The sequence below is a fragment of the Simochromis diagramma genome, unplaced genomic scaffold, assembly GCF_900408965.1.
Source record: "Simochromis diagramma unplaced genomic scaffold, fSimDia1.1 OVJJ01000387.1, whole genome shotgun sequence".
Taxonomy (NCBI): Eukaryota; Metazoa; Chordata; class Actinopteri; order Cichliformes; family Cichlidae; genus Simochromis; species Simochromis diagramma.
In genome coordinates, this window is record NW_024387152.1 from 2,114,414 (window position 1) to 2,134,450 (window position 20,037).

A 20,037-nucleotide genomic window follows, 5' to 3' on the forward strand; every position below is an offset into this window, starting at 1 on the left:
CCACACATCAAATATGTTGTCTTACACAATCACTTGTCCCATCCTTGCCTTATTATCTGGCCCTTTTTCTGTTTTTCTTTTTAAATTTTACCCCCTAACTTCAACACCACACCAAGATGTACAGGTGCAGTAAACAAACAGCCAGCAGCTCTTTAAGGCTAACTATTACCTACCAGCTCTATGAACCACTGCTGCATATTCAAGAAAGTTGGGATCCTGTGTAAAATGTAAATCCGAACAGGATGCAGGAATTTGCAAAACCTTTACACACTTTGTTTAACTGACAATAGTAGAAAAACAAGATGGTACAGCTGATGATGTTTACTTCTGTGTAATCGTTTTCCTTTTCTGCTTGAAATAAATTGCTAAACAGTTCAGGGGAGTCCATCAGAAATGTCACTTCTTACTGTGTCAGATCTTTTCAGTGGGTGACAGGTCTGAACTGTAAGCAGGTTACTATAAAACACCAGGTTATTGCACAGTGGAGACATGCTGTTGGAACAGAAGCACGGTTAAGCATTGTCTTGCTGAAATAAGCAAGGCTTTCCCTGAGAAAAACAACATGCTCCAAAACCTCAGTTTAATGTTTGGTATTCATGGTACCTTCACTGATGTGTAAGATACTCATACTATGTACATTATAATCCATACTCACTATTATATGCCAGTATAGGATCCTGGCTACTATAATAGTTGCCAATCTTAATTTTTTTTAAACATGAGGCTGACATCTAAAGTGTTGATGTTGTTCTTGAAATAATAAATATCAGCAGTATTGTAATATTTTGTCTTAATACTTTTTTTTATTATTATTAAATATGGTGGTTAAATGATTTTCACATCATTGCATCATTCTGTCTATATGTAGATTTTTACAGTCTTTCAACCATGTTCAAACTGGTTACTATTGGTTGCAATTGGTTACAATTCTTAAATAATTTTTACATTAAATCAAATCTTATTTAAAAAAATTATTTTAAAATAGGTGAAATAGGCAAGATGATGTCTAAATTATTTGCAAAATTGATATGCAACTGTAGTCACAGAGGGATCCCTCAACAGAGGAGAGGAGGGCTAATATTGATTATTGAGATTAGAAAATGTTGCTATGCCAACTTTTGTGTCAAAAGGGGAAATGTAGTCATTAAATAGTGTGTGTGTGTGTGTGTGTGTGTGTGTGTGTGTGTGTGTTTAACGAGAATGATCTAATGATAAGTTATTGTCATTAAAAACTTGTTGGACAACTGGAACTACTAATTGTTTCCATACTTATGTATTAAAAATAAATAGAAAATGATGTCAAGATTTTCTAAGTAAAATGAAAATGAGCTCCCACCCTTCTATTAATGTATTTTCACAATGCACGATAACTGTTTTTATTAACACGAGCTGCTTGCCATATAAATCTTTTTACCCCCGAGCCTTTTCTTGTGTACTCTGATTAATCCTCATGTTTGCAGAAAACATACGCAACATCAGCTATATTGTTTCTTACCTAACTGTCGTATGTGAATATTACATCTCTGACTGTAAAATTCAGACCGAGCCCGTAAACTTAGGTTGATCTACATGCACAAGGGATTTCATCCAGATTTCATCATGATGGCCTAGTCAGACAGACGGGAGAGGCTCAGCTGAATTCATAATCTCTGTGTCTCTCTCCACCCTCTATCGCTGTCTCCCAAGTATGTGCACGCGTGCAATGTCAAAACTTGATGCATTGGTTGACAAAATAACATTATTCTATGTATGGCATCATTCTCTCCAGCCAGATATTGACTCTTTTTCGACTGGACCAGTTTCAGACCACAACTGGGTCACCCATAGTCATTTACTTCCCCTGCTTAAATCTATGCAATGTTTTGATGTGTGTGTATCTGTGCAAGTACTCAGCCAGATGGGCTGTGAGTTCCACAGAGCTCAAGGACAGTTTGGGGAGTGACTCAGTCAGCAGTGTGCCCGAGCTAGCCAACACACACTGCAAATTCACCAGTAACGGGAATAAAAGGGCCTGTTGGGAAAGAGGAGGGTTTTTTGGATAGGATTTTCCTCCACACTAAGAGAAAAAAAATCATAATTTCATTGATTTTTTTAATGAAGGAGTTTAATCTGCAGTAACCTATTGTTGATTCATATTTCCTGGTAGAATCACGTCAGTGCTGCGTATAACATCTGCATCTACGATCCCTGTGAAAGTAGTTGCTAGTTGGCTGCAATGGGGGAGGGTCACAGATGGGGAGAAGCGAGGTGTGGTGAGTGGGGAGAGGTTGGTGGGTGGTTAGAAGAACACAGCCCAGTGCTGCATGCTTTGCATTCCTCAGGTGTTGTCAGCATTGCTTGCTCAGTAATTACCTTTTAGCAACAACAAAAAAAGAAGACGAAGAAGAAGAAAAGCACAGCGCCACATTCTGCCAGTAAACCAAAGGGCAGAAAACAAGAAAAACCTTGAGGAAAGCTTAATAGGAAGTGGGATGCGTGTGTGTTTAAAAAAAATATGTACATCGGGGTAAAAATGTGTGGAAAATCACATGCATCTGCAGCCATAAGGCATGCATACATTAAAAAAACGTAGACTGTGGCTAAGTGAGAGTCAGCAGCTTTGTCTATGCAGCAATCCATCTTCTCTCAAGGATACAAGTAATGACTGCAGCCAAGCAGACCTTGGCATGTAAACTAACGGTGTGATACAGATGTACAGATTTGCAATGATGGTGGTGAGTCGTCAGTCACAAAACTTGACTTCTTTTTCAAACTGAGTAAATTTTTGTCTGTCTGTATTTTAAATTTCATCATTTCTCTCGCTCTCTTTGTCTTTTTTGTTTTGTTTTGTTTGTTTCTTTAAGTCAGATGTCATCACTTTCATCACTGACACCATGGTACTTTTCACATAACAGATAGGTTCTCCCTGTCTGGGAATGCTTTTCTCTCTCCCTTCTCCTTTCCCTCCTTTGCCCCGCTCTGTCTCCTTGGCTCACTCGCTGAGAGCTGAGGGATTGTGTGCAGATGTGCCTGGAGAGAAGCCAGCCCTTCTGCCCTGGGAGAACATGTGGTCTGGGAGTGTTTATGCTGGCACTCTTTCAACCTGTCTCCCACACAACATGCTGGCGTCTGTCTTTTTTTAAATGACAATGCACAAACCTCCTTTCACAAAAGGTGGAGGTGACACAAGAGTTTGCGGTAATTGAGTGCACTGACAGACAGGATGTACAGCAAGTTTTTTAAAAAAAAAAAAAAGCAGACAAATTTGCTGGCAGTAAATATGTTTTCCAGAAAAGCTTCAAGGGAGCATTACTGAAATGCATGCAATGCGTGGCTGCAAAACAGTTAAGTTACCACTACAGCATTTCCTTGCAAACCTTCTTTGTATTTATATTCAAGTTTCATGCTTGAACTGAAATTAAATATGCTTGCTTTAAACAGACATCCAGGATTTTCGAGCATGTTTTTCACAGATTCTCTGCATACTTGACATTCTGTCGTGTGATTCGGGCTTCGGGTAAACATCTGTAAGCTGAACACCCCTGAAAAGAAATTCCTATTCTTAACACTGGTGGCAGCAAAATGACCGTCAGTTTGGGCAGCGAAATGCACAGCTGTTGTTTTTAGTACCCATGACTGACTGAGTGGGAGACATCCACTGCATTACCCACCATACACTTAGAGAAAGAGTCATTTATGAGCATTTTTCACATTCAGAGGCATTTTATTCTCTTTTTAAACAAGCGGTTCGTTGATCGGACATTTCTCAGATGTTCTATCATGTAAAATTTACCAACCATTGCAATAAACTGCTGGACTCTATTTTGCTTTGTTAGTGAACTGAGTTAGTCTGCATGCCTCTCTCGAAATCTAAGTTTCCAGTGCCCCCTGTTGGTTTGGATGGTTAATGAACCTATCCGGTCTTTTCACAAATTGAAATAATTAAAAAGAAAAAAAAAGCTCTGTTTAAAAACAGACAAACAACCCAAAGAACAAAATCACCAAAAAAAAAAAACAGTCTGTATGTTTTTGGAAATGCGTTTAGTCTCATTGCTCATTGAGTAAAATGGTGATATATATATATATATATATATATATATATATATATATATATATATAAAGTTTTTAAATGTAATTTAATTGTTAACTTTGGTAAAACATATCACATACACACATAGATACTGACCCCCCCACACTTATTTCATAACAATCGCATCGAGTTGTCATTTTTACGTGCCACCAGGGGGCATGATTTAGTAACGAAACCAGAGGTTGACGTCTCCCCCACCCCCTCAGGCTACACGATTTATTGCACTCAGACTTCACGCCTTTGACGTGTAACCTAAATAAAAATGTGATACTGGGATAATGACGAGAAAACTGCGTTTACATTTAAAGGCAAGGTTTTATTTCACTCTTAATTATTTCTTCTACCTGTATAAAGTTAATTACCTTTAAGTTATTTGGGGAGGGGGGTATACTTTAACCCAGACGTTGCGTTCAGCACGTTTTAAAACAGCTTGCTGTTTTTCTAAAAAAACAAAACAGAACTTACTGCGTTACTCTAACTTTTTGGAGAAAGAAAATTGAGCCAACATGGCTTTATCAGGGGGACAGTTGCAGCTCCACCTCTCTATCCCACCTCCACGGTTGATGAAAAAGCCCATGAAACAGGAGGGGGAAAAAAAAAAAAAAAAAAGAGTCGTGTTGGGGCATGCGCAGATGGGTCGTTTCCCTCTTAACTAAGAGGGAAACGACCCATCTGCGCATGCCCCAACACGACTCTTTTTTTTTTTTTTTTTTTTTTTTTTAGAGGAGTCAGTCGTTACGTCACGGACTCATCCACAGTGCTGGGGCTTGAGAGGCTGACCATCCACTCATGCTGCCACAAGCACAGGGAGACGTTGGCGCTTAGTCGGGAAAAAAGACTTTTACCATTTCATTTTTCTTTTTTTTTTTCTTTTCTTTTTTTTTAAGTTTAGCACGGAATGAGCTGAACGGAGTCGGCGGCTGCAGAGCTTATTCTATACCAGCGGACGATTCTGGTGGCATGGTGTGGTGAAACAGAGACCCCAGCAAGCACAGGGAGACAGAGGGTACACTGTGCATCATGTTTGAATGCCGATAATCAATTAGAAATATACATGACTGTGCTGCAGCATTGCCTATAGCCTCATCGGGCTGTAGCAAGTCTCCCTTTATTGCAGAAGCCCGTCTCGAAGCGGCCAGCGTGCCGGACAATCTCACCCGGACCACTGAGAGGGTTCGGATGAGGTGGCTGCTTGGTTTTAGAAATCCGGCCAACTTTTTCATCTATTCCTTTCTAACCAGCAGTGCCATCGGGCAGTTCATCGGGAGATGGCGATGAGGTTGTTTTACTTGGGATTTATACTCTGCTTGGAGATCGCATCTCCTAACGGTGCGACCGTAGGTAAGAAAGCCTGTTGTGTTAATCTTGCATTGTGATACTCGAGAAAAGCATGAGCACTTTTTTTCCTCCCGTCTGCAAAGCATCTGCGCACAGGCCTGCGTTCACCAGAGTTGGAGCGAACACCATGAATAGGTTGCCGTGATAATAACACAGTGTGGCTCCTCGGAGGAGGAGGAAATCGATCGTTTTTGGGAAGCCTTTAAACGAGAGAAAGTAGCGCACGGATAAAGCGGTGCTGTGGTTGTTTTTGGCCTAAAATCTGGCTGCGTTTTTTTAAGCAGAGCCTCTGTCTGAGCAGACAGAATGGGCCTCCCTGTAAGGATAGGAGACAGTCAGGTTAGTCATGCTAGAATATGAAGCAGGTAAAAGGCTATCACAACACTGGCACGAGCGACCTATTTTCTCACTGAAGACGGGATTTCTCACTGGCTGTGTCAGAATGCCCAAATCCACCTTGCTTTTAATAAAAAAGAGAAATAAAAGATATATATTACATCTTACGGTTTTCCATTCAAACCAAGTCGGCTGGGTTTTTTTCTTCTATTCACGAAATCGGTACAGCACGACTTCAGTATCAAACCTGTGCGGAGGCATCGTTTAGGTCAGTTTACATGTTTGTTTTCAGGTACTTGCCACAAACGCAAACAACAGTTGTGTCTGCTTGCTTAATGGCGCGGCTTGCCCCGACGTGTAGCGTTTGGAGATGCCTGGAAATCACAGTGTTTGTGACAGCCAGGTCCTGAGTGATAGTGAAACGAACAAAACGTGCATTTATCCTGTTAAGTCTCAGCTCCACTACTACTCCCCACATTTTTCCCTGATGGCAATAATGAGCTATCAAATGCGCCAATGCTCTTGTGAGAATGCATTGCAGACCTGTTGAGCTGACAGCTTTCCCTTTTTTCTTAAGTATTTTCAGATATCTTCTTTCTTTTCATATTATATATTGAAACTACACTCATATAATATAAAACTCATTCACAGGTGGTGCCATCATCCGCCTCTGGCCTGTTTATTTCTCTAGCGTAAGCTTACTTGAGTGCCCGAGAGTGAAGTAAGGCATTAACATCTGTTAATGCTACAGAGGTCCGCTCATTGTTTGGAGTTCTTATATAAGTTTCATCAGATTTTTTTGAGGGAGGCTGTCCAGAGGGAAAGGCATAGCTGAGGTTACAGGAGGGGGCAAGCTCCTCTTCCCCCTCCTCCATCACTATGTAACATCTGGACACAGGGAGGAGACCATTAATCCAACTTAAATGTGACTAAAAAGGAGGGAAGGAGGAGGGGTGTTGTTGCTGAAGAGCTGGGAGGGTGTAGCAAAAAAAAAAGGAAAAAGAAAAAACTTCACCAAGAGTCACATAACAATGAAAAATGTGACAGTCTGAAGTTAGCACAAAAGTTACATCACAGGGAATCAGGGATGGAAACCATGGAGCTATATGTGTCTTATGTCATTATTAGCAGTTGATTTAGCTGAGGAACTGTGTTGGGCCAAGGGGAGGGGGGGAGCCCTAAGGCAAAGTTTTCAATCCTTTTTCTTATAGTGAGTGGGGAAAAATGAACAATTAATCATCTGGACAGATCCCTTTGTTACTGATCTTCTAATGAATCCATGAGTTTGTTGGAGAGTGTGAGGAGATACAGGCAGAATTTGAATTGATGCGTGCTCCAACTGTGTGATCACTATGGCTGTAACAAATGGATATTTTCATTAGTGATCTGGCATTTAAAAAAAGAAGAAGAAGAAGTCTCTTACACAATTTATAGAGCCCAAACTGTCTCATTCAAATGGCTTGTTTAGTCCATGTCTCAGGCCTAAACCCCATTGCTGTTTCAGTCAGAGCAAACAAACAAAAAAAGCAGAAAATTCTAACATTTGAGAAGATGGAACGTCATACGCTTTGTGTTTTGTGTAAAAGAAAGTTGAGATGTGAGAAGAAGAAGAAAATTGAAGCTCCAGGTTTTTAATCGATGGTTTTCTTGGGCTGTTTATCAGTGTGGTTTTTAAAAAATCTAAAATAAACCAGCTAAAGTTGCCAAATCGTGTTAAGAATTTTTAACAATCTTCTGACCTTTTAATAGTCTAAGTGATGAATCAGGAATATATGTGGCAAACCTAACTGATTAATTGGTAGAGAATTGGCTAATCATGTCAGCTGTAATTGACATTACAGTAAATGTAGTTTAGAATTAAACAGGATATTACTTCATTATCTGATTCCTTTTTTTAAGGGTTTTTATGTTTCAAAATAACAGATTTCATCATGCTAAATGATACAATGTTAAATAAAACCTTAGATATTTTGAACCAATTATAGAGTATCCTTACAGCAACACTCCTGTGAGGCCAAAGATATTGAGAAATGTTTAAATGTGGGTCAGAGGCGGAAGGGGTTGAATTCCTGAGGAGTCTAGAGTGAGTTTGCCTGACCCTCGTAACGAGACCTTTTCCTCTGAGCTGTCACTGGAAACATCTGCTGGAAAAATTTGGCGTCCTTCGTACAAATTCAACAGATAATAGAACTTGGATTGCTCTCTTCAGCTCCTTTGAGTGGAGGTCACTGGGGAGTGGGTTTTGTAACTTTGTACACCTGAGAATGACTGTTGACTGCAAACCCATCTGCTGTAGATATCCCTCAGAAAGATTTCCTGCCATTCAGAGTCTTGTCGAAGAGAATTAAAAAAAAGAAAAGTAAAAAGTAGGAGTAAAATAAAGCCAGATGTCCAGACTGTATACATTCTTTGATTTCTATGTGAAATTTAATGTAAAGCTTATGTGCAGGAGGTTTTGCATTCTTGTTCTTCTGGTTTGAGCAACAAATATTTGCGAAATGATGATAGCTGAAAGCGGTGTTCCTGATTGTTGTCGGTGTGAAGATCCACTTTTATCCTCCCACTTCCTGCGCTGCATCGCAATCAACTGTGACTGGAAGGTAAAATGAGATTAGCACAACTGTCTTCACTGTTATTGGCCACATATCGAAGGAGTCAGACCACAGTGTTTGTTGACTTTGAATAGCAGGGATGTGCTGTAATTGGTGTTTTCTACAAGTTACATCACTGTTTATTCTGTTCGGCTTCTAAAACCACAAAAAGAACCGGATTGGCTTTTTTAGCCAAATAGGAAGTGTGGGTTTGTGGTAATTAAGATCTGTAAGATATACTGTTTTTTTTGCTTTGTTTTGTTTTGGTTTTTTTGCGACAATTGACTCAGGCAACGTGTTTTAATTTGCTTTCGGTTCCCGTCCAGTGTTACTATGATAACTCTTAGAAATGTCATATTTTTTAAAGCTGCAGAACATGAACAAAACTGCAAAAGATTAAAACTTTTGTTTTACATCTGGCACAGCTGTGAGACTACTGATCCTACAAGCTGAACACCAAGCTTGTCAGCTTTTGTTTTGTTTTTTTTAGAGACTTCCGATTTGTGTGTCAGTATTGTTGGCATGCACGCTAAGACGTTGGCAGCGTTGCTGTCTTTGCGCTTGACTAGAGATCCGATCGATCGCAGAGACACTCGGCTGCTTTCACACCTGGGAAGAGGAGCGGATCTTTATACATGAAGATAGCGTCCCAATTTCATGGCGTGCTGCAATTTATTAAACTTGTTTACTTTAGTCTCAGTGGTTTTTTCCACTGGACGGTGACAGTACATGCAGAAAACTTTCATGGCATTCATGTGTTGAGATGGCAAAGGCACATCTATAGTTCCATAGTATGGTGTTTTACACATTGATCTTACAAGAGTTCCCGGTTCAATGCCAAAAAGAGTCACAAATCCCTTTAGGATTGCATCAGGAAGGGCAAAAGTACAAGCACTTCTCATGATGTTGTAGGAAAAAATAATTAGCGGTGGTCTTGCTGAACTCTTGTGTAACTCTTTTAACCTGTTGCAGTTTATTCAGAGAATACTTCGACGACTGAACGCTAAGTGTAGTATTTGACTTTAACTGTTTTTGCAGCGATCCATAGCTTTTTATGACAAGTTAAAAAAATTAAAAAGCTGTGTCCTCCTGTTATTCTGAAGGAAATTTATAATTGAAACTTTTATTTACAAGAGACAACTGTTCATTAGCTTTAACTAATCGATGCTGGTGCTGAGGTACCAGCTGTGTTTTAACATCTTGAGAACATTTTGTGAAAACACACAAAAAAAGTTGGGATTTCACAGCCTGGATTGATGTTTTCACCACTAACAAAGAGGTCATCTGTTGAGATGTGAAGTGGATGACAACTCATTTGTGTATTGTTTGTGACTCATTCCAGGCATTTATTGAGCCAGTAACATCCCCCCTCCTGCCTCCTTTAGTCTAATGAGGGATTCATAGCAATCCAGTCACATTAAATCAAAGAAACAATCATCTTCCAACTCATGTCAGCCCTCTTGTTTGTGGCCATAGTGAATTGGTTCCTTATTCCTACCTTTCAGGGTTTGCAAGCATCTGACTTGCAGCGAATGCCTCGATTTATGTGGTCCAGCATTAATTTCTAGCTCGCAGATTCTGTTTTCATAACTGCTGAAATCTGGGTTGACTTTTCCTCTGTGGCTTCACGGAGCCGTGTTCTGCAGAGACTACAGGGTTTAGAAGAGCTTTCGTTCGGCAGACTCTGAGCCTACTTACATTTTCTTTTATATCCATCAATCAAATTAAGTCAAGTGCATGTCTTCTACTGCATTGCATTTTACTGCGCAGGCTTTTGAAAACCTGCAGAGCCTCATCGGGTTACATGTGAGGTCAAAGCTGTAGACTTTTGTTGTGCAGTGGCACAACAACAAGCCTCTTAGGCGCTAGAGAGAGGCTAACTCTGACTCGGGCTTCTGCTGTTCGTGCATGTTTAGCCTCAGTGAAATGCCTGGTGTGGTTTAGATTTTGAATAGCCAGTGGATACAAATTCACTGTGAGCTAGTTTAAGTGCTTCAGCACAAAGCCAAGTTGTTGCTGCTTCAGTGGCCTGTGAAGGGCCTTAGGTTAGATTGTGTTTATCACCATTGTATTGTTCTGTTCTGTACATATGAGGCTGTACTTTATTTTCCACCCTCTTCTCACTGAAAGTGCACTGATTTTGGTTAGAAGAAAATGCTCTCTTCCATCTGAATAATTAATGAAATACAAAAAACATTGGCTACTTGATTTTCATTTTTACACATAATGCAGGGATTCTTGCTTTGACTTTCTGCTAAACGAAGCACAGAAAACTCGCTTTAAATGTGACCTCAAGGCTCTAATTACAGCCTGTAGTTGGGTTGTGTGTGTTTTGGAGGTTTTTGTTGTTGTGTGTTTTTTCTCTCTAAGCTGCTCTGAAAGGTTTGTGCGCCACATAGAAGGAGCGGGAAGGGCCGAAGTGATGGGTGACGAGGAACAGCCCTGGTTTCATTCCCACTTTCTCATGTCACTGTCATCACACCTAGTAGCCCAACTGAGACCCAGAGGCCCATTTATTTTTTCACAATACAATCCATGCTCTATTGCTCAGCCTCAAAATATTCCACAAGGGCACTGATCGGGTTGAACTCTGGGATGTGCTCAGTTTTAGATGCATGCTTGTGAAACAAAAGTGCCTTTTAATATATCAAGCTGTTTGTTTTTTGTGCCTATATAGGACAGTCCGTATAGCGGTGATATACTGTTTTAACTATGCCCGAGCTTCTGGTACACAGCAGTCAAACTGAACTTTTTTAACCCTTTGCTAACAGGCTAGCAAAGAGAAACAACCAGTTTTTCTCTGGAATTCAAAATGAAAACTGTAAGGCTCCTTTAAAGTCTAGCTGTTCATCTGTAACTGATTGTCTTTTTGAGGCAAAGCTATGCATATGAAACCAATTAGAAGGTGCTGGAATGTGCTACATGGATCTGGAGTTGATCTGTACAGCACGGATGGCCATATTGAGTCAGACAGATTGGGAGGGACGAAATTGGGTCAGTGTGGTGCCCCAGCTGGTGATAGTGTCTGGAGGCCTCCATCACTTGGCAGCTGAATTGGTGCCACAGCACCATTTACTCACCACCACATCCTGTTCCACCCAGCGAACTTTCTCTCAACCTTAAAGTTTTTGGATTGGATAAAAACAAAGCAACACGTATATTTCATCTTTATAAAAAGCAAAACAAAAAAGGAGTGAAAATACTGTATTCTTGTAAGGCACTCGGGAGGGATGCTTCTAGAAGAGCCAGGCTCTGTATACATTCAGGTATTTGCTCATTCGCTCGTATTTAATGCTTTTTCCTATGTACTGTGCTTGGGGGCAAGTCAGTGTGTCCTGTTTAGACAGTGCAGAGCTTTAGCTGCTCAGCATAAGGAAGTACAGTGTGGCCTCATACAAGTGATGGTATGCTAGAAGTCAAACCCAGTCAGCCAAATGGAGCCTGAGCATCCACATGGGAGGAAGTAGCTCAGTGATTTAGAGCATTTTGTGGGTGTCAACACAGCATTTGTTCAAAAACCTTTAGTGACAACAGTGTGGAGGATTTCGTGTCAGACAGTCATGCTTAGTCCTTTGGTCTTTCCTCACAGCACCAAGGAAGGAAGGTGCAGTTAAATTATATCAATGAAGAAAAATGAAATTTGTGGTATTTGCTCAGTTGCTCAGTTAGTTTTCATTGACTATTAACCAGAAGAAAACTCTTGAATGTTGTTGTTTGTTTGTTTTTTATTGGTAAGTAAAATTGCATAGCACACAACATCACAAATATCAAGGTAGAATTGGTCTCTAATTTCTAATATTTCAACCAAGATCTTCATTTAGTGTCCGTACAGTTCTCCTTCACCCCCTAAGAGGTTTAAATTATTGATTTTTTTTTCACTTCTAGCCTTACGTTCACATGGAAAGCTTTTAATATCTTTCTCTCTACAAAGATTTCTTCAGTAAAATACATCGTCAGTGCAACAGAACTGAACTATAATTAAATAATAGACTCTGTTTATGTGGAAGGCTTTTTTTCTTCTTTTTTTTTTAAATGCTTTAAATAACAGCCGATAAATATTTTTGCACACGGTGTAATTTGTCTGCAGAAGCTTGTTTTCCTGTAGAGTTTCCAAAGTTGCAAAAACTGAGCAATGGTATGAAGTTCTAACCTCTTGAGGATTTCACGTTAGGCTCTGAAGGTTATTTTTCTCATGTTTCTCTCTAATTAGATGAGTTTTTGCTTTAGCAGATACCCACAGGATGTTTTTTTTTTTCTCAAATTATCTTTAGCGTGGAAGGATGTGGTTGTCATACCTGATCTTTTTTAAAGTTGTGAAAAACAGAAGGAGTAGTTGTTGTTGTTGTTGTTTCTTTCTAAAATGTGATATTCCTCTTGTTTTGTGGTTGCAATATATTCGATGCTGTTGAATTTTCTAGTATTTAGTCACAGAGGTTTTATGAAGTTGCTGTTAAGCTCTGCCAGGAAAAGCTTTCGTTGGAATGGCATTATCGGGAGGGAACTCTGTTGAACACCAGCCTTGTACAAGCTCATGAAAGTAGAGTATATTCATTGATTCAGGAGCCTAAATAAAAGGTGTACACATGACTTTTTTTTCATGTGAGTACTAGTACTTTAACAGCCCAGTTTAATTTGGACCCTCACCTACCCACCCATCCCCAAAACTGGCATTAGCTGTGGAAAAAAACAATGACTTTGAAGCCTGAATTAACAATTCACATCTCTGTTTGAGATATTTCAGTGGGCTTTGAAAAAGCACTGCTGAAGGGGAGGGTTGCCAGTCTTCCTCTCCTTCCCCAACCCCTCCTCAGCCACAACCTCCAATTAGACTCGGAGGTTCTCCCCTCTGCGGTCATTTCATGCTGGTGTGTAAAGGGATGATAAAATTAGATCCCACAGAATTTTATTTCCAGTTTCACGTCAACTCACAGGCAATAACTGGATCAGCTTAGCTGCTTCACACAGCGTCTAAAGTAATACCTTAACATAGAGGAGGTTTCAATACTTCAATTCATTTCAGCTCAGCTCAACCAGTGACGCTATTTTTGGGGTGTTGGCTCTCTAGATAGAGTAAATGAAGACATATGAGCACAGGCTAATGTGTGTTTTTCGCCATCCAGAATGCACCAGGGCATCAGTAGGCTGAAAGAAAGCAAAAGTAACAGGCTGGCCTCAGGCCATGGCTAGCTTCCATCTCTCATGGTCTCTGTCCATTCTTATACTGCTTCCCTTTCTCACTCTTATCTCAGATTTAGCCTCCTATCGGAGCCTTGTGACATTTAATAGATTCTGGAGTATGATGTCTTAAAGCTACATTTAAGTCTTCTTCTTCTGCACCACTTGAAACTGTTTTTAAGCTTTCCTCCAGCCTTTGTTTAAGAAGAGAGAAGAGAAAAAAACTCAAGGCTGTAGCTCTGCATTTTAAAATCTAGCACTCTCTCTTTATCTCCTTGAGTATCAAGGTGTTGCTGTATAATGGGAGTGCTGCAATTTGATCCCTGCAGCCCTTTAGATTCTTATTGTAGCACAAAAACATGACACTCAGAAGTCTTATTGCTTTACTTAAACATACATTGTCCGATGGAGAGAAAGAAAAGTCCAGTTCCAAAGCCTTTAGTCTGACAGTCAAAAGAGACGTGATTGCAATGATACACTAGCTCCGCGCTCTCTTGTGATTTCAGTCACATCCTGGCCCGCTTGCGGTACACCCCTCCACCACTCACCCCAAACACCTCCCTGCCTGCCAAGTACATAGGGAGGCAAGTCATCCAGGGTGAGCGAGGGCTCAGTCGCTGCAGAGAATCACAATGAGACTGTTGGTGCTGTCCTTCCCAGAGCATTGCTGCACAACAGTACAGTAACAACAACCATTGTAGTCTCTCTCTTTTTTTTGACCACTCACATAAAAGAAAGCAATTGCTTTGTGCTTTTCTAGCTGCCCATTTTCACTCTTCTGTATGCTGAGAGGAAATGTTTGCACAATTTCAGCTTTCTCAAGGTTAAGTAATATATTTAAGAATAATGGTGAAAATTGAGTTTAGTACTATAAGCTTAAATGAGCTAAATTACAAAAACTAAACCCTGGTGGGGACTTGTGCTGTTACTAGTAGCAGGGGTGTCTGAAATTAGGAAGCCTTAGGTGCCCCCACCCCCTTCTGTCTGCCTTTGGTTAGGTTACCTATGCTGTACTGTTCAAAAGATCCTGGAAATATCACTGCCAGGTGAAGAGAATCCCACTGATAGTGTGTGATATATTTAACCTAAATGTTTTTGTTTAGTACAAAATAAAAAAAAAACCTTTCCTGCACTCCGAGCAAAGTTATTATTTTTCTCTTTTAAGTTGGGGAAGAGCGAGGACCAAATATAATATCAAACTTGTTCCTGTGGCTTGATACCACTAAAATATGTTTTCTAGCACCTTGCTGTAGGTAGAGCTCTGTTTGACATGGGTTTTTGTAAATTCAAACATGTCAGCACTGTCAGACTGCTGATGTGTCAGGAGCATTGCTGTGGTGTGGCTAGCCTGTGTGGTACGCCTCAGCAATCTCTGCTGACTTGCTGCCCAGGACTACCGTGTTCTGCAGTTTCCCATGGGTCAGGCAGCGACCCAGGGGACCCATGTGTCATGGTCCAGTTGTGCTTGAGCCACGACACATGAAAGAGCCTGTATAGTGAGAATTTAAAACAAAACAAAACACAGCTTCAATAGTAATTTAAAAATAGTAGCATGCTGTTTCCTCTATTGCGGAAGAAAAGGGAGAAACGGCAAACAAACACAGAAACGCTGTTGGTTGTGGAGCTTTTTTTTCTGAATGTCTTTTCTTTTCTTTTTTTTTTAACTTTGAACACAAAAAGCACAGTTGTAACTTTTTCATGTTGCTTTGCCGGCTGAGTTAGGATCTATGCGGTTTGAATTGGGAAATTAGAGTCTGTATGGAGGAGAGTGTTTTTTTTTTTTTTTTCTTCTGCTTCCATTATAAAAATAAAGTTAGTCTGAGGTTACCAGTATTAGAATTTCATTCATTTTTAATGTGATTTTTTTTTTTTTTTAATTTTATGATTCTATGACCATCACCTTTCTTTCCTGCTTTTCTTTTTCAGCTCCCAGCTCCAAAGCAGACGAGCAGCCCAAGACTTGCAGCTCTAAACAGTTTGTATGTAAGGACCAGGTCACCTGTATCTCCAAAGGCTGGCGCTGTGATGGGGAGAAGGACTGTCCAGATGGCTCAGATGAATCTCCAGATATCTGTAAATATTCTACATGAACAGCTACCAAAACCTGTGTGTCACCTGCAGTAAGGTTGGGCGATTGGACAAATATATTGACTATCGACGATGGGCTGAGTCTATCGATCGTTTTTACAAGGGCGATTTATTTATTCGCCCATGAGTAAGTTTGCTTATAATGTTGGTTGAAGCTAACAGAAGCAGTCAACAGAAATGAATAATAGCGCTGTTTTAACGGCGCTCTCCACAGCTGCGAGTAAATGCACCCTCCTGAGAGTGCAGCAGCGATTCATTCACTCAAACTCATAACAGAAAGAAAGGACGACAGTCGCCTGTTTTCAGAAAAAAAAAAAAAACATTTCATTTGAATAAAAAAAAAAAACCACAACGGTGGGGAAGGAAACAAATAGAAACTTGCTTATTTTTTCCAGTATAACCGTGTTTACAGGCTGTTCCAGTATTTGTCTGTCTTACACACTCAACCAAGCAACAAATAAGTTAAAAATCAAAATGTCTCTTCCAGCCAACATTTCCGTGCCATGTGTGACATCAATGGGAAACGTTTTTCATGCATTTTCCACCAAGCTAATTAGGTTGTCCATGTTTGGACTTCTTTTGTGTTCTAAGCACGCAAATCAGTCCGTGCATGATTACATTGCTACGCCCATCAAAAAGCCTGTGCGTGCGTAAATATATCGCCTATCATCAGTTTATTGGACTGACGATTGTTGGTTGGAAAATTCTTACGTATCACCCAACCTTACCCTGCAGCCATATTACTGGTACTTTCCTGCTTTGGCCGGTGCACTGTAATCAAAATGAGGAGCCTTTTGGAGAAAAAAGTGACCTTTTTTATAGCCCATGCCATCACGGTGTATTTTCTGCATATGATGTAAGACATCAAAATGACTAGCCTTAAATGGCTTTGAAGACACAGCAGTGCAATGTTCAGACAGTTTAATTTAGGACTGAATAAGGAGGCAGGTTTGTCTCTTTCTGCAAAGAATGCTGCTCGGCTGAATTATGGCTCTTCTAATGTGGCCTTGTTTAGTCTGAATCTTCAGGGATGTGTCTGCTCTTGTCTGGACTCTTGCGGGATCTGTCCCAAAGACTCTTGTCCCAACCACTCACATCTAACAGCTTCTCCATCCATAAACTCTCTCTGGTAAAAGCCTTCCTGCTGTTTATATGGAGACGCTAATGATAATATTATTGTGCCACACCTTACATCTCTCATAGGATTCTCACCATATACTGGCATGCAAAGGCAAGGCAGTGACTCGCAGCGTTAACGGTCCTAGTTACTGTGGATGTAATATAGCCCAGCAGTAACGCACCGCTACTCACAGGATGCTGTGATCTCCTATATGTAAAAGTGCTGAAATGGAGAAAGTCAAAATTAGCTGGTAGTCTCATTTTCCTTTCCTATAAAGTAGAAAGAAAGAAGAGATGATCTGTGTCTCATTCAAACTAAAAAGAAAGGATTCTCTCATCTACTTCATCTGTCACGACCCCATATTTAAAGAGTCATGCACATTTTACCGTGATAATTTACTGCTAACAGCCAAACTCTGTCATTATTAGTTTAGCTAAGGACTTTACTTTTTTCTTTTTAAAGGCGTTTTGGAAAAACAAAACTTGTGTGGTCCACCTAATTCATTCTAGCAAGATGCAGTTATTCAATTTCTGCCCTTTTCTACCATGCAATTGAACTGAGTGAGGTCTGCAAAGCTCTTATGTAATTTTGGTGACACAAACAATGGTGTGATTCATCTTCTGCAGGGAGAGATGGAGAGCAGGGTTTCACCAGAACATCAAGATATGTTCTGCTCAATTACCCGCTTCCCATGGGCTCTACGCTGCCTCTCGTTTTATCTTTTAGTTAAGGCGCTTCTTTACTCGCATTTGTTGTTTTTTTTAAAGCATCCTTAATAAACATGTTACTGCAGTAAATGCACGTTCTCGCTGTGCCGCTCTGTGTTTGCAGTCTAATAAGTAAATTAAAGGCCGGGCGCCTTTTAAGTATCACAAAGAAAGGCGGCCAGACTGTGATTTTATCCAAAGTCTTTTAGTTGAGCCATCCATTAAATTTGAGTAGTGTTTAGAATGGAGGGCTGCAGATAAAGCTACAGAGCGAATGGGCCTGAGCCAGCAGAGATGGAGTCAGAGACTCTGAAAGAGTATGGCTCTAAAGGTTATTTAAAATCCTCCTCTGACTCAGAGGAATGGAAAAGTCTTTTTCCCTTTATCCTGGCTTTTCCATTCACAGGGCGAAACAGTTTGCAGGTCATCGGTCTGGTTACTCCCCTACTGGAAAGCATCATAGGATGATCTGTGCAGCTGGCTGTAAACAAGGCTGCTCACAACTGAGCTGTTATGGAAATGGTAGATAAAAAGGAAGGCAATGATCCATGTGAAAGGGCTGAAATCTGGATTAAGTGCAGAGGCTTTGTTTAGGTGCACTGTTTTTATGTCGAAAAGTTCACTGTATCCTGTGTTTATCCACTGCTTTATTTTTATCAGCTTCAACGTTTACAAAAGCAGTCTAACTTTTACTTTCAAACTTATGTTGATGGCAGAGAATTACGAGAAGTTCCCCTCGCTCTAGACTTGCGTTTCGACATGCCTCCAAACCACAGTCTAATTTTGTGTGTTAATGTTGACGCGAAATAGAGTGGTGCACGCTACTATAATTACGACATTATCTACCGTTTAAGTTAATTACCATCTGCACACTTGGTCTACAGAGAACACTTACAGGGATATCGGCTTAGAAAAAAAATCATTTCCTCCCAATCTTCCCCTTTTTCTTTGCTTTCTAATCATCTGCTCCTTGGCTGTGCTTCTATCCCGCTAAGGGATTGCCCCACAGTCTGTCCATCCTGTAAATCAAACAGTGACACTGCAGGCAGTGCGCGCAGCCACATATGAAGCTTTTCAAAAGTTCAAGTAAGAATCTGCTTGGCTTATTCTACTCATCCTTTTGCTTGTTTCTTGACACCGGTCCAGCTAATTGGACTGATGCATGTGTCGTTTCTGCTGAAAATTACACCTGCTTTGCTTACAGTGATCATGAATTCACTTGCTATCAGAGTGTGTGAGAGGGGAAGTCGTAAATGTGTGTATTTGTCTGGATCTTTCATCTACACCTCAAGTATCCTTTCTGGAAGTAAGGGTGCTCCTCAGTATCATACTGTCTGGAGGCCTAATTGCCTGTCATTTCCAAGCCACTCATCCAGGCTGTAATTATGTTGAGAAGCTAAAGACGAGCTTCACCCACAGTAGCAGGGTAGTAACACTGCATGAGGCGCTAGCTGTGACTGGGGTGCTAGCTTGATCCAGGTGGGGGTGTCAGTATTGCGCGTTAGCGTTATTAGTCTGAAGGCTTATTTATCGCAGGGGCATTGAAGCTGAGTGGTGAGGCGGTCCATGTATGAACATGTGGTTTTTGGAGGCGGGGTGGGAGGGGGTTGCACATGGAATTACGCAGGCTTTCGGTGTATGGGCCAGTGTACACCTCCCTCTCAAACATCCATCATGAGGTTGCCTGTACAGACTCCTGGCTGTCAGTGTGACCCTGTTAGCCACTCCCAAGGACTGCACTGGTTCCCCCTCACTGCGTGGCTTCAGTTCAGTCCAGACAGGCCATTTCACCTCAATTACATACAGGCTTAGGTCTCAGGAAGTCCCTGACATGTGGCCTCGGGGCAGGAGTTTGTACTCTGTGTGTCTCGGTGATGGTGTTCTGTTTAGGACTGCTGCTTTTTAAATGTTACTATAGGTAGTTGTAGTACGTTGCAGAATTGGCCCTATCTGGCAGATATAAAGTGGTCAGGGACGGGTGTTTGGGCTGTTATATCAATGCAGGCCTTTAAGTGCATAGAACTGATGCAGTGTGGGATAAAGAGATGTGGATAAAAGCTTGCTATCACGCTGTGCTTATTAACCATCCAATTTACCTTTATGCTTGTGCACACACTTCCACACGAGCGGTATTTCTTAGAATACAAAGGTTTATATAACTAGTTAGTACCACAAACAAAAGTAAATCCTTTGAGACATTGTTACTCGCACTGTCACTGACATTCATTAGTATTCCTGCTGGTTCCGTTCAACAGCAACAGCAGCTTTTTTTGGCACTTTTCTTTTTTAGTTTTAGAGGGATGGGGAAAGCATTTCACAGAGGTCTTGAGATTTTACAGCAATAACTGACTGACTAATCTTTTTTTATACATGACAATTATAGCTTTCATTTCAAGCAGTCCTGGTTAGGGCTTATAGAGGATGCTGCTGGTAAAATCAAAAGTGCTGTGTAGTTACTTTGCTTCCTTGTCACAAGCACTTGCTCTAAAAAGAAGGGAAAAAAGACTCCTCCTCTCTGTATGTCAAGTCTGTATGCAATTATGATTCTTGCATGACCCACATTCAGTGTGGTTGAGCCAGAGAGTGGGAACAGATGTTTAAAGAAGTCTAGCA

At 40.7% G+C, this 20,037-nt stretch overlaps 1 protein-coding gene across 1 annotated transcript in view; it reads left to right on the forward strand.

The window, feature by feature from the left end:
* Window positions 1-4,826: 4,826 nt before the first annotated feature.
* The window catches only part of LOC120743726 (low-density lipoprotein receptor-related protein 1-like), a 78,767-nt gene continuing 63,556 nt past the window's right edge, over window positions 4,827-20,037 (forward strand). Inside the window, 2 exon segments of the mRNA XM_040047520.1 lie at window positions 4,827-5,410; window positions 15,436-15,582. Of these exon segments, the coding sequence (XP_039903454.1) occupies window positions 5,338-5,410; window positions 15,436-15,582 (220 nt within the window). The 5' untranslated portion in view covers window positions 4,827-5,337.